General features: G+C 44.4%; 1 protein-coding gene across 4 annotated transcripts in view; it reads right to left on the bottom strand.

The window, feature by feature from the left end:
* LOC147632644 (chromatin remodeling ATPase BRAHMA-like) overlaps positions 1-13,002 on the bottom strand; it is a 79,355-nt gene extending 66,353 nt beyond the window's left edge. For all 4 annotated transcript variants that reach the window (XR_015267216.1, XR_015267217.1, XM_086807456.1 and 1 more), the window contains exons 1-2: positions 12,277-13,002; positions 10,480-11,982 (exon numbers count right to left, since the gene is read on the bottom strand). Coding sequence is in view for 2 of the 4 variants with exons in the window: in XM_086807456.1 (XP_086663582.1) it covers positions 10,480-11,982; positions 12,277-12,846 (2,073 nt within the window). In the remaining 2 variants the exon portion in view is untranslated. The remainder of the gene's footprint in view (positions 1-10,479; positions 11,983-12,276) is intronic.
* Between the last annotated feature and the right edge of the window lie 2,852 nt (positions 13,003-15,854).

Here is a 15,854-nt window from a genome sequence, read left to right as displayed (position 1 = left end):
GTATTGGATGTAAAACTCAAAGGGGAATCTGTTCCTATTGTATCCGCTTCGGCGATTTCATCAGTAATGAAAAAGCATCTTTCCGCGTACTTGATTTATGTAAAGGATGCACAGGATGATGAGTCTAAGTCTAATTTGTCAATGTTAGATAAAGACAGGGCTGATTTCTTAAGTGGGTTTCAAGACTGTTTTTCCGAGTCATTGCCAGGAGAATTACCTCCTGAGAGGCCAGAAGATCATGCCATAGATCTGATTCCTGGTAGTACTCCACCGAATAGACCGCCGTACCGTGTTAGTGCAGCCCAACAGGAAGAGATTATGAGTCAGGTGCAGGAGCTAGTGAATAAGGGGTTGATTCAGCCTAGCTCATCACCCTTTTGCTCACCTGTACTCTTAGTGCAGAAGAAGGATGGTTCTTGGCGCATGTGTATTGATTACAGGGCGCTGAACAAGAATACCATCAAGAATCGATTCCCCATACCGAGGATCGATGACATCTTGGACCGCTTACAGGGCTCCACAGTTTTTAGTCGTATTGACTTGAAAAGCGGGTATCATCAGATACGCATTAGACCCGAGGATGTGCATAAGACAGCATTCCGAACCACGTTTGGATTGTATGAGTTCTTGGTTATGCCCTTTGGTTTGACAAATGCGCCTGCCACATTTAACAGAATGATGGACAGGATTTTCAGGCCTCATAGAGAGTTTGTGGGCACATTCTTTGATGATATGATTGTGCATTCACAAACTGAGGAAGAGCATAGAAGGCATTTGGCCATTGTGTTTGCAGAACTCAGAAACCATAGGTTGGTGGTTAATGGCAAGAAGAGTGAGTTCTTTTTGCAGGAGATACATTTCTTGGGGCATATTGTGTCTGGTCATGGAGTCCGTATGGATCCAGCAAAGGTGGAAGCAATACTTAATTGGCTAGCTTTGAGGACCGTGCATGATGTACGCAGTTTTCTAGGATTGTGTTCCTATTACAGGCGTTACATACGGCACTTTGCTGAAATTGCTTCGCCTCTTCATGCTTTGACGAAGAAAGCAACTCCGTTTAGATGGGCTGATCGAGAAATTACAGCATTCAAAAAGCTCAAAGAAAAGCTTACTTCGGACCCAGTATTGGTGTTACCGGACCTCCGAAAGGCTTTTGTTGTCCAATGTGATGCATGTGGAAGTAGCATTGGTGCAGTTCTCATGCAAGAGGGACATGTGATAGCCTATGAGAGTAGAGTTTTGCAAGATGCCGAGAAGCATTTACAAGTGTATGAGAAAGAGATGTTGGCTGTAATTCACGCTCTTTCTACATGGAAACACTACTTGCTTGGGGCTGATTTCACTGAGCAGACAGATCATCAGACCTTGCGATATTTCCTCACGAAGACTAAGCTTTCAGAGAAGCATATGCGTTGGGCAAACTTTTTGTCAATGTTTCACTTTCAGATTGTGCATGTGGAAGGCAAAAAGAATGTAGTGGCAGATGCTTTGTCACGCAAGCCACACAGGTCTCTGCAGTTTCACTTGCTTATCATCGTGAGCTTGATGAAATGAAAGAGCAGTATGCCCATGATGAGGATTTTGAAAAGTTGTATGATCAGATGTCTGAGGGTCAGCGGCATGAGCATTACACTCTCAGAGATGGGTTTTTATTGATGCATGGCAGACTGTGTGTTACCAGGCCATTGCGACTCAAGGTTATGATTGAAAGTCATGCTCCACCGTATGCATGTCATCGTATGTCAGAAGGTAAAGTTTGACCGTCAGAAGACACCAGGGTTATTACAGCCTTTACCTATTCCGGATAGACCTTGGGAGAGCATTGCCATGGATTTTGTATTTGATCTTCCACGGACACAAACGGGAAATGATGGCATCTGGACTATCATATGCAGGTTCAGTAAGCAGGCTCATTTCATTCCCGTGCGGAAGACAATCAAAGTGGATCATATGGTGAAGTTGTTCATGGCGAACATCTTCAAGTATCATGGCTTGCCTACGTCTATCATTAGTGACCGTGATCCACGGATGACGAGTTTGTTTTGGAGAGGGTTGTTTGACAACATGGGTACAACTCTCAAGTTTTCATCGTCATTTCATCCACAGACAGATGGTCAGTCAGAAGAGGCTAACTCTACAGTGTTGGATCTTCTCAAGTGTTATGTGTCAGAGCACAAGCAACAATGGGAAAAGTATCTTCCTTTGGTGGAGTTTGCATATAACAACACTGTACATAGCTCGACAGGCAAGGCACCTTTTGAGATTGTAGAAGGAGGGAAGAAGGTTCCACCCATTTTGCATACAAAGGATAAGATCTTTGAGGCTGATCAGTATGTGGAGAGCTTGGATGAAGCTTATCGGAGAGTTAAGTTGGCCCTCCAGAAAACTCAGCAGAAGCAAAAGAAAGCCGCAGACCGTCACAGACGTGATTTACAGTTTGCATTGGGTGATTGGGTTCTTTTGCGCTTTGAAAAGGCTAGACTCAAGAAGATGAAGGGTAAAGAGCGCTTATTCCCTAAGTTGAGCATGCGATATTATGGGCCTTTTCAGGTTTTGGAAAAGATTGGTGAGGTAACCTATCGTTTGAAGTTACCAGATCACTGGAGGATTCACAATGCTTTTCACGTGAGTCTTCTTAGACCTTTCCGTGGGGATGTGCCTGAGGATGTATCAGATGAGGCTCAGCCGGAAGTTGAGGAACTTGATGAGGTTCTGATTCCAGAGCAGATACTGGCACATAAAGAAAGGAAGGTACGAGGTAAAGTTTCCCGTCGCTATCTTGTGAAGTTCAAGAACTATTCACCGATGGATGCGAAGTGGATGGAGCAAGGTGACTTAACAGATTCACCTCAGGTTTTGCAGCTTTATCTCGATGCCTTTGAGTTAGAGCCGACTCTTATTGTGGCTCATTCAGGTTCAGCAGAGCATGGGTCTGGAGCATTACCTGATGCTCAAGAGGGGGGTAGCACCTCCACTCCCTTGATACAGACAGGCTCAGATGACATCTAGAGGTCGCTTGGTGCAGATCTTATCTCACCCGAAGGTACTGAGGCTGACAGTACATCTGTTTATGGGACTTCTATGATATATGTGTACTAGTCACATGGAGATTTTTGTGGATATGTATGGTTCACAGTGGTATACAACTTGGACTATTACTATGCCATTGGTTTGCAGTGAATATTGATACATGTGTATGGCTCAGAGAGATTGGGACACTGATCTTGCCATATTGTATATTTCACTTTGGATATTTTGATGCATCACCAGAATGCAATCGAGGACGCTTGCCATTTTTCAAGAGGGGGGTATGTCATGGCCCTGTGAAAATGGAGCAGGACAAGTGTGGGCATGGTGGTTGCAGAGTCAGAATATTTTATGATTCACATGGGGGGTGCCCGGACAGAGTTTAAGATGTGTGGACATCCCTAGGTGTGAGGGGGGGAACTAGAAACATTAAGTTTTAATGTTTATTGGAGTTTGCCCCTAGGCCTTAGTGGCCCTAGGAACTTATTAAAGTTTGGGGCCCTAGGGATTAATTTGGGGGAGGAGTGTTTCTCTCTCCTCTCTCTCTCTCTCTTCCCTTTTTGGGAGTCGTGGAGTAAAAGTGGAGGAGTTCTTGATGCGCATGTTGACAAGCGTGGAAAAGCTCAAGAGAAGGCAGGCGGTTGCTGTACATGTGTGCTTGCTCCTGTTTTTCTGAAAACTGAGTGTTGAAGAAGGCTGTACAACAGCCGTACACCTCTGTACGACTGTTGCACTGTTGCTGCAGGCGGCGACGAGCTGAGGAACAGAAGCTGCTACAACAGGCGACTGGTCAACAGAGGGCAGTGACGATTTTGTGTCAAAATCTGATTTCCAAGAGTTCAAAGTAGCTCTCGAAGCTTCTTCAACGGAACGTCAGGCACAAATCGCAACCCAAATGCAAGCTTTGCAGAACTCCATCGCTCTCTTGACCACTACCCTCTCTACTTTCTCGAGTATGGATACCTTGGCCTCTCCTTTAGGCCCCAACATTACTCCGGAACCGTTCGGGGGCGAGCAGAAGCAGCGCACCAAGGAGATCGTGGACACGTGGCTACATAAGTGGCAAGTTCACTTTCAGTTTCATCCATATGATGATGGGAAGAAGATCCAGTTAGCAGCAGGTTTCCTGTCCGGCAAAGCTTTGCTTTGGTGGAAGGAACTCAACCCTAAGCCAACAACTTGGGCACAATTTGAAGACGTCTTCAAAAAAGAATTCCTCAAGAAAGAGGATGATTATGATGTTGTTGCCCGGTTTTCAGCTTCGACCATGACCTCGCAACACCTCACTTATGAGGTCTACCTCCAGAAGTTTCGCGACTTGCTGATGAAAGCTACAAAGATGGATCCCACTACTCTTTTGGGATTTTTCATAGCTGGTTTACCAGACTCATACTGTTTACAGGTTAAAAATAACAAATGCACAACATTGGACGAGGCCATTCATTCAGCTCGTATCTATGATGATACAATGGTCTCTTCCAAGTCGAAACCCGTTACCGAGCAGGAGAACAAGCATAAACGAAAGTTCTCCACGCCTATGGCTAACACGACAGAAGGAAAGTCTTCGGACCAATCTTCGAAGAATTCAAGTTCGACACCAGCGAAGAAGAAACGACTCCTTAGAGCTTTAAAGCTCAAGAAGGAAGGACGTTGTTTTATCTGCGAAGAAAAAGGACACATGCGTAACGAGTGACCAAAGCAAAAGGGTACCAAGACAAACGCAGGATCCAAGCCAAAGGCAGCTAACCAGTTGTCTTTGACAGGTACGTCAATTACTGTACTTTCTCGCCCTAGTACTTGTTCTGATTGTCTGTTCAATTCTAAGGTATTTGGCTTGCATGATCTTCTCCAAGTTTATGGAGAAGTGAATGGCCATAAGATTCACATTCTTTTAGACCCTGGCAGTTCACATAACTTTGTTAACTACAAACTTGTGCAGAAATTGCGTCTTGATACGACACTCAGCGACCATACCTATGAGGTACGTCTACCTGCGAGAAGGCAAGTTTGGGATCGCAAGGTGGAGATGCTTCCAATCCAGATTCAGGACTACAAAGACACTCTGGAATGCTATGTTATGCATCCAGAAAATGTAGACTTGTTATTAGGGATTGAGTGGTTTAAGACTCTTGAAGTCTAGATAGATTGGTCTAGTCATATTTTTTCTTTTCAGCATAGGGACACCAAGTATAGTATTTTAGGTGATTGTATTCATCCCTCTCAGGGACCTCTTGTAAATACAATTGATTTTGGAAATATAATGGATTCTTCTTTGTATACCGCATTCCATTGTGTATTGATTCCACTTTCTTCTTTTCTCATCCCTTCCTTGGATGTAAATGAATTAAGTGTGTTTGAAAGCAAAGAATTACAAAAGATACTTGACTCGTTTCGAGATGTATTTCCTAAGGAACTGCAATCGGGTTTATCACCTCAACGGGCAGTAGATCATCGTATTGACTTGATCCCTGGTGCTCATCCTATCAGTATTCCACCTTACAGGATAAGCCAAGCTGAGGAAGATGAGTTGGCTAAACAACTCGAAGATTATTTGAGGATGGGCCAGATCCATCCAAGTAAATCACCTTGGGATGCACCTGTGTTGCTTAGGAGAAAGAAGGACAGAACCTGGAGAATGTGTATAGATTACAAGAGATTGAACAAGCTGACCATTAAGAACCGTTATCCTACAAGCTGACAATACAAGATCAAGTGGAAGGATCGTGTTGAGGAGGACGCTACATGCGAGACATTGACTACTCTTCAGAGAGATTACCCTGGCTTTTTAGTGAGCTCAGGAGTGAGCTCTTAGAGGAAGGGGAGTATGTCATGTGCACAGTATGTATCTACCGTGTGCTACACGCACGCAAGACTAGTTTCGAGGCTTGGGGAAGCTTGGAACTAGGCAGGCTGATTGACGAGCTGAGTTAGGGATATACTAACGGGCGGGCACCCAGGTATGGACGGGCGGGCGCCCAAGTGTGGACGCCCGATGACCGGCCAAGAGCCTATAAAAGGATGGCCAAGGTTAGTTATTGGGATATAGAGAGTCTCGCGAGTTCGTGAGAGCTCTATGGTCTTGGAGCCTGGATCTAGTGCAGACGTGCACCTGCTTTACGCAACCGAGGTCGGCAGCAATCTCGAGGCCCACGAGGGTAGCTTCATGGCGGTATGGGACGTCGCGAGGAGGAGATTGGTCGGTACGTCAACCTAGTTAGCTCAGCTCGTGGCTCGGTGGGGACAGCCAAGACTGTGGGCTTGCCCACGGCTGTCATGGTTGGGAGGTGAGTCGGGCCTGCACCCCCTTGTTTGTTTGCAAGATTCGAGTCTCGTACCAAGAACGATCACGAGGAGATCCGTGGGGATTTGACAGATATAGAGAGAGAGTAGAGAGAGAGAGAGAGAGAGAGAGAGAAGTGCTGGAAATTCAGTATATTCTATGGTACAAAAAGGTACCTAAATCTGCAGCCATGGGCTGCCTTACATAAAAGGTCGTAACACACCAAAATCTGTCCCCTATGGAACCCCTAATGACTCACACCCTAATGGGAGTGAATGAGTTCAATGATGAGCACTTGGGCCTATTTATAGGTCCCTTGGACAATGTAGGAGCTGGCCGACTGCTGGTCGGCCAGTTCTGAATTCTTTTAATGCTCTTTTTAGCGCATCCGACTGGATCTACTCCGAGCTCATGATACGCATGCTACTGCCCGACTGGACTCCAGTCCACACACACACTAGCGCCTGCAGCCGACTGGTGCCTTCACCATCTTCTGATGCGTTTTCAGCCGCCTAGTTCTGTGAGCAGCCGACAGCATCCTTTTGGTTCTTCTCCAAGCCTTGCTTCAGTCTACACTGCAAAAGGTGCTCTGTGCTCTGTGCTCTGTGCTCCATCATCCTGGTCTTCATACTCTTTATCTGGTTGCCTTTTCTGGATCTAGCCCTGAGAATGTCCATGGCATCTATGATGCACATGACATATGTAACAACATTCACTGCAAACCAATGGTGTAGTAATAGTCCAAGTTGTATACCACTGTGAACCATACACAACCACAACATCCAATGTGGCTAGTACACATATATCATAGAAGTCCCATAAGCAGATGTACTATCAGTTCTCAGTACCTTTGAGTGAGACAAAAGCTACACGAAGCGACCTCTAGATGTCATCTGAGCCTGTCTATATCAAGGGAGTGGAGGTGCTACCCCCCTCTTGAGCATCAAGCGATGCTTCAGACCCATGCTCTGGAGAACTTGAATGAGCCGTAGCAAGAGTCAGCTCCAACTCAAGGCATCGAGATAAAGCTGCAATACCTGAGGTGAATCTGCTAAGTCACCCTCCTCCATCCACTTCGCATCCATCGGTGAATAGTTCTTGAACTTCATAAGATAACGACGAGAAACTTTACCTCGTACCTTTCTTTTCTTATGTGCCAGTATCTTCTCTAGAAAAAGAACCTCATCAAGTTCCTCAACTTCCGGCTGAGCCTCATCTGATACATCCTTAGGCACATCCCCACGGAAAGGTCTAAGTAGACTCACATGAAATGCATTGTGAATCCTCTAGTGATCTGGTAGCTTCAAACGATAGGCCACCTCACCAATCTTTTCTAATACCTGAAAAGGTCCATAATAGCGCATGCTCAACTTAGGGAATAAGCGCTCTTTACCCTCCATCTTTTTGAGCCTAGCTTTCTCAAATCGCAAAAGAACCCAATCACCCAATGCAAACTCTAATGCACGTCTGTGACGGTCTACTGCCTTCTTTTGCTATTGCTGTGTCTTTTGGAGTGCCAACTTAACTCTCCCCTATAAGCTTCATCCATGTTCTCCACATACTGGTCAGCCTCAAAGATCTTATCCTTTGTGTGCAAAATGGGTGGTACCTTCTTCCCTCCTTCCACAATCTCAAAAGGCGCCTTGCCCGTCAAGGTATGGATGGTGTTGTTATAAGCAAACTCCACCAAAGGAAGATACTTTTCCCATTGTTGCTTGTACTCTGACACATAACACTTGAGAAGATCTAACACTGTGGAATTAGCCTCTTCCAACTGCCCATCTGTCTGTGGATAAAAGGTGATGAAAACTTGAGAGTTGTACCCATGTTGTCAAACAACCTCTCCAAAATAAACTCGTCATCCGTGGATCATGGTCACTAATGATAGACGAAGGCATGCAATGATACTTGAAGATGTTCGCCACGAACAACTTCACCATGTGATCAACTTTGATCTTCTTACGCACGGAAATGAAATGAGCCTGCTTACTGAACCTACATATGATAGTCCAAATGCCATCATTCTCCGTTTGTGTCCTCGGAAGATCAAATATAAAATCCATGGCAATGCTCTCCCATGGTCTATCTGGAATAGGTAAAGGCTGAAGTAACCCTGGTGTCTTCACCTTCTAACATACGATGCATTGCCTAACAAAAGCATCAACATCTCTTCTCAAGGTCGGGCAATAAAAGAAAGCCTCAACTGCCTTTACCATGGCGTCAATACCTCTATGACCTGCATACGGCGGAGCATGACTTTCAATCATAACCTTGAGTCGTAACTGCCTGGTAACACGGTCTACCATGCATCAACAAAAAGCCATCCCTGAGAGTATAATGATCATGCCGCTGACCCTCAGACATCTGATCATAGACCCTTCCAAAATCCTCATCCTGGGCATACTGCTCTTTCATCTCATCAAGCTCATGATGATAAGCAAGTGAAACTGTTGAGACCTGTGGCTTGCGTGACAAAGTATCTGCCACAACATTCTTTTTGCCTTCCACATGTACAATCTGAAAGTGGAACATAGACAAAAAGTTGGCCCATCTCATATGCTTCTCAAAAAGTTTAGTTTATGTGAGGAAATAACGCAAGGTCTGATAATCTCTCTACACAATGAAATCAACCCCAAGCAAATAGTGTTTCCATGTAGAAAGAGCATGAATTACAGCCAACATCTCTTTCTCATAAACCTATAAATGCTTCTCGGCATTCTGTAATATACAACTCTCATAGGCTATCACATGTCCTTCCTACATGAGAACTGCCCCAATGTTGTTCCCACATGCATCACACTAGACAATAAAAGCCTTTCGGAGATCTGGTAATACCAATACGGGATCCGAAGTAAGCTTTTCTTTCAGCTTTTTAAAGGCTACAATTTCCCGATCAGCCCATCGAAACGGAGTTCCCTTCTTTGTTAAAGCATGAAGGGGCGAAGCAATCTCAGCAAAATACCGTATGTACCACCTATAATAGGAACACAAACTCAAAAAGCTGCGTACATCATGCACGGTCCTCAAATCTAGCCAATTGAGAATTGCTTCCACTTTCGAAGGATCTATACGGACTCCATCTTTAGACACGATATGCCCCAAGAAGTGTATCTCTGCCAAGAAGAACTCACTCTTCTTGCCATTAATGACCAACCTATGTTTCCGGAGTGGCCAAATGCTTCCTATGATCTATTCTGGAACCATCACTTCAGCTTCATCAACTATATCTGGTACCGCTTCGTCTTTCACTTCTGAAGGGATCGGACCTGTATATGGTTTTAGCCGATTGACATAGAACACACCGTGCATAGTCCAGCTCAAAGGTAGCTTCCCAATCTTTCAAATTTAATGTTAAGAGTGGGTACCACAAGGATCAATTGTGGAGGGGGCAGAGATCCCAAAGATTGCCTTCTAGACAAGACGTGACCACTAGGAGTTCGTGGGCAAGTCCTTCAATTTGACCAACGCACAAGCAACAGTTAAGCATGTGTCGATGTGCACCTTCAAATCATTGATCAAGTTGTGTGTATTCATCTTTTTGGATGGCATGCTAGTTTTGTAAGCTACGGAGGAGTAACATGAGCGGGATATGCAAAAAGGTCCTCCGATTCTTCAAGGACAATGAGTTGTACATCATTGACACACAGTCTGAGTTCTTTATGACCAAGACCCACTGCCTTGGATACATAATTAGCTCATTAGGGCATTTGCTTGGATCCCAAACTCGATCAGGACATACCATTCACCGCTTATGACAAAGTATTTCGTCATGCCTATTAATCCCAAATAGGCGAATTCTCCGACCTTTCCACTTCTCTAACCGATTTGTTGAGGGCTGTCAAGACACGAAGGCAACACTTCCAGATGACCCTGTATGCAATGAAAACCTGCCATTCCTCGCGTACACATGAGAGCATCTGCACTAACAACAGCCAAGTGTGCTCAGCCCTTGGCTCGAGTTCCGCAGCAAATACACCCTCCGGGCTTGGCACACAAGAGGAGAGTGTATTGGCATCGCGTTCGCACAAGCACCACTCTCTCCAAGGGAGATAATTATACTTGAACAATTGAGCTCCACACAAGTAAACTATAACAAGCATACCCACAGGCAGTAACTACCTATATGAATAACACTCCACACTCGGTGCAGCAGCTTGAACAAAAAGGCTTACCTTGAGACGGCGAAAAGCTAGAATCTGAGACTTAAGAACCATTAGTTGCTGCCTCGTGAAGCACATGTGCGGCTGCGGCTGTGGCGGCTGCTGTGTCTGCTGTGGTGGTGGCGGCTGTGGCTGTGACTGTGGCGGCTGTGGCTGTGACTGTGGCGGCGGCTGTGGCTCTGGCTCTGGCTGTGGCTCTGGCTGCAGCTGCGGCTGCTTCAGCTGCTGCTGTTGGAAATGCTGAAGACCACCTTGTTGATAAAGCTGATGCTGCTGCTGCTGAAGTGGCATCACCTGCGGATGCTCCACATCCTGTTGCTGTTGCAGCTGAGGATGAAAATTTCCCTGCTGAATCAATGCATTGGGAACTTGGCTCATAGACATCGATGCTTGCAGCTGCGTTTGCCTCAAATACTGCAGCTCTGTATCATCTGGAGAAGACACAGTTGTACCTCCAGGGGCCTTATCTGCTCGAGCAGGCAAAGGTGCTACCATTGGACTCTTATTGACCAGGACTGGAACAGATGGAATGGGCGCATTACCAGCTGGTCTATTCAGGCTTAAAACACCCCTTTCAATTGAGTAATCGCTCGATTGGTGTTGCGACTGCTGTCTGAGGTTTGGGTTGGACACAAGCCCACTTGACATGTTTTGATGGCCTTTTCCAATTATCGTGCTCGGACTGGCATGTCCCTCAGTGATCACACCGCCGTGTTGCTGTGCATTAGGAGGACCAAAGTTTCTTATGCCTACATCTTGGCTTTTTGAAGCCATATGATGTAGATGCTGAAGGCCTGTACCTGTGTCGGGAGCATTTTTTTGCATTGCTGCGAGTTGTGCTAGCAGCTGCGGATGCATGAACTGTGTCGATGGGAGAAGGGATCCTGTATTCGGATCGAGATGGTGTGACTGAAGATGTGGCATCGGAGGCATCCCCACATGAGTTTGCCCATTCATTAATAATTGCTGTTGGTTTTGAAGAGTCCCTGCTGCTGGTGGCCTCATGGTATTCGGCATGGATGTGGCATAACCAGGCTGAACCCGTGCAGTGGTGGCATCATTTTTGAGCTCGTGAGCTTGCTCCATCTGCTGATCCGCCGATAAATATTGGCCAGCTGCTTTACTTATCGGAACGTGCCCTTGCCGTGCCTGGAGCTGCCTATGGTTCTGGAGGCTAGTATTTACATCCTCCGCTGACTGAGACCCTCCTTGATCAGCAACAATGGCAGCTTTGCTTTGCTGTGCATTTGCTTGTGCTTTTTTCTGGGCTGCCAAATGTGCCTGCTGTGCATAGACCTGGGCTTGGACTTGTTGTTGATTCACAGCCTGGGTGGCCTCCGACACAACCTGCGGCGGCAACTGCTGCTGGCTTGCATCTGTATACACTCTAGGTGGGCGGAAAAGGGATTGTGGGGGGGCAGCAGTTCCATTGCCACTGCCACTACCTCCAGCACCTTGAAAGACAGGTCCTTGATAAGCAGGAAATTGTTCACTCAACATGCCCTTGCGATATTGCTGCACATATGAAATCAACGAGGTCAGGAATTTCTTTTTGATTGAAAATTAGAGGGAAATATCTGCAATTATGTGCATCTTTGAAATTGAAGATCTGTCGGCACCTTTAAAAACCCTGATTTCTACAGATTTCCACAGAAAACTCTAATTGCCACACAGAAATATTGTCGCACAAGGTCAAAAATCGAATTACAAATGTAAATTTTCTTAAAATCGGCGGTGGTTTTATTTTTTGACATTAAAGAATAAATGGATCAAACCAAGCAAAGGCAAAGGCAAGGGCAAGGCCGACACCTGGGGATGATGAGAGGGTTGCTGCTGCCCTTGCTGCTGATGTTGTTGCTGTTGTTGGAGATGATGATGCTGCGCCTGCTGTTGCTGATGGAGATGCTGCTGCTGCGCTTGCTGCTGTTGTTGTAGCTGTTGCAATTGCAGCTGCCATTGCTGCTGCTGCTGAGCGTTTGCAAAATGCAGGCCAAGAGAGGGCTGCTGCGGCTTTTGTTGGGGCGGATGATGATGGAATTGATGGAAATCGGGCGATGCGGAGGCGGTAATGGAAGGGATAGGGTTGGGATAAGATTTAAGGTTAGGATTAGGATGAGGGTAAGAATTAGGGTTAGGGTTAGGGTTTCGGGGGGAAGGTGAAGGGGAAGATGAAGAGGTACGAGGGGAAGAGGTAGGGTTTCTGTAGCCTGATGATGATGGAGGGGGGGCAGCTCCTACCCCTGAGGAGGGGACTGGTGTTGGGGAAAGTGCAGCTGGGGCAGGGTGGTTATGGGATAATGATGGGGATGACCCAATAGCTGCTCCTGCTGCATCTGCTGCTGCTTTTCCCCCCTGCAACAGGCCCTGGCCCTTCTGCATGCTCAAATCAAAATCAAAACAAAAACAAACTGCAAAATGCGGGATGCCCCAGTTAAGATGGACCAAAAAAAGCAAAAAAGGAGAGGAATTTCCCCACAGAAGGAGTGTTGTTGGGTCTGCGCACAAACATCATTGCTTTTGGCTTCTGCCCTCACTGCCTTTCTCCACCTAATAAGGAGGCTTTATAGATCGCATGACTCTACTAGTAAGCTAAATAAATAACCAATGCAATTCTTTTAACCTTTGCCTTCTTTTTTTTAGTTTGTCCACATCTCCACATAATATATACACTGCTCATACACACTTTAACCATTGCACTGATCTTGCCCAAAGAAAAATATAATTAGTACAAATACACATACATACATACACACACATGTATACACATATATAAGTATATGTATGTATGTATACTTGTGTGTCCAAATATATATAATGATATGGATGATTATGATGGCATTATTCTACTTGGACACTTTATTTTTTTCTATTAGAGTCATCGAGAACACAGCCCCTACCCGCCCAATTCTATGGACCACTACGCACGTAACACCCATAAGCTCACAATATTTTTATTAAAAGTTTGATTATTATTATTATGGCTTAGTGTCGGGCTCAAACCCAAGACTTGTACGTCCACAGTACTTGCCCATGCGTGCTAATGACTTTAGCCTATCAAGAGTGAAAAGAAAGACCCTATGCAATGTTACTACAATTTGCAAAAGCAAGTGTGCTTGAGCCTTGGCCCCTCTAATTTGTCACTTCATGTACTTATCCATCTATCTGTATAACATAAAGGGCAGTAGGCCACCCTTTCCCTTGATATTAGTGTTTGGATCAACCAAATTACCATTGTGATTTGATTGACAGGTAGGACACTTTTATGTTTTGGCATGGTTCTTCGTTCTTGATCATCAAATATAATCATTGTTATGGATGAGAGAGTGTAATTACTATGTATTTACGATGCCAAAGGATTGAATGCATGTTGTATTGAATCCAAGAGGTTTCTTCGTGTTTACCTTAAGTAACACCTCAACGAAAGAAACCCATCAGTACTTTGACTAACAATTATGCACGCGGTGCTTGATGAGAAAACAAGTTGGGTTGATGATTTTACATGCTATGTAATGGTACACCTTGTATTTCAATGAATATAGAGGCCTTTACGCCTATAATAAAAGGTGGGTGGAAAGAGGGATGATTGTGAAGACCATTTATAGGGCCTTTACCCCTATAAATAAAGATGGGGGAAAGAGGGATGAATATGATAGGGCCTTTGCCCCTATAAATGAAGGTGAGGGAGGAAGAGGAATGATTGTAAAGATCTTTTACAAAAATTCAATGGTTGTTGTGCTAAAGTGTAATTTCTTCAACTCTATACATTTCTATAAATACACCTTAAAAAGATACAACATATATATATATATATATATATATATATATATATATATATATATATGAGAGAGAGAGAGAGAGAGAGTATTTGCACAAGGTTTCATCATGAGAGAAACAAAAATATCAATTTAGTTTAACTTGGTGATAAGCTAAAGGTGGATCATAAGGATGACAATGTGAGACTTAGTGTTGATCTATGGACACCTTATTAGTATGGCTTATATAAAGTTTACTTTTAGTGCTATTTGTCTCCCTAGGTGACTTCAAGCATTATAACTAGAAATATGTCACAATTCAAGCTTGGTTTACAAGTATGCCTTTCATCATTCACAAACATTAAACATTTGCAAAAGCTATTAATCAAATCTTGATACATGCACTTTGTTCAGGCAAATATCTTGTAAATGATAACTATCAACCTTCCTACCTCAAATGATGACCTCCACTTGAACAAAAAGTGCATATAGTGAAAAAGATTAGCATAAACATGTGGTGCAAAATTTGACATGGATTGAACTCACTTGAAAAGTTTATAACCTTTACCTTTCAAGGTGGTAGAGTACCCAACATAGGCTTTTAAACTTCAAATATGGAGTTGCTTAGGCATATCTAAGCTCTTCCTTATGTGCTTATGATTGTCTAAATCTTTCTACATATGCCTCCATACCCACACCTATTGTGTGAGGTCCCTGCCCCCTAGCTCCGCTGCTATTACTGATAATTCTCAATAATCTGAAAGCATAAAATTTAGTAATATTCTAAAAAAATTTATCTCACTAGGCCAAACAAGGAAAAATAATATTTTCTTGCATTCAGAAACATAGAATGATTACAAGGGATTGAAGTAGAGGCTTAATTGTTATTAGGGCGGCTGAGGAGGAATCTTACATCCTCTCCCACTTGAAAAATGCGAGACGTCCTCATCTCGCAAAGTGGGGGTAATCCTTCGCCAACTCTTCTTCTCTCTCTCCCAGGTGGTGTCTTCTAGAGGGAAGAAATTCCACTTTACTAAGAATTCTCTGAGGACTCTGCTCCTGAGAATCTTCTCCCGAACGTCAAGGATTTCCTCAGGTTGAAGTACCATCGAAGAGATCAATTGTTCATCATCAAGCATGTGACTCGGGCTAGGTACATACTTCTTAAGCAAACTAACATGGAATACATCATGTACCTTGAGATGGGGAGGCAGAAGAATTTTGTAGGCTAGATCGCCCACTTTCTTTATGACAGCATACGGCCCACAATATCTGGGAGAGAGCTTCTTGTACTTCCCTAAGGATAAGGAACTTCTTTTTGGTCGTACTCGAATGAAGAACATATCTGACTCTTCAAACTCTCTCTTTGACCTCTTTTTATCTCCATAATGCTTTTGTCTGTCTTGGGCTGCCTTTATATCTTTACAAATTGATTGCATCTGCTGGTCCATATCATCAAGCATTTGTCTGGACATTTCTACTCTGATCAATGGGTCAGACCAAGTCAACGGTGTAAGGCAATCTTGTCCATACAAAGCTTTGAAAGGACTCATCCCAATGCTCCAATGATAAGAAGCATTGTAAGCAAATTTGACCAAATGCAGATGACTTAACCACTTCTTGGGTTCCCTGTCG

This window comes from Cibotium barometz, chromosome 13, assembly GCF_041138505.1.
Source record: "Cibotium barometz isolate CiBa-2024 chromosome 13, ASM4113850v1, whole genome shotgun sequence".
In the NCBI taxonomy this organism is placed as follows: Eukaryota; Viridiplantae; Streptophyta; class Polypodiopsida; order Cyatheales; family Cibotiaceae; genus Cibotium; species Cibotium barometz.
Note: the sequence above shows the minus strand (reverse complement) of the source record. Positions and strands in the feature narration are given on the sequence as shown.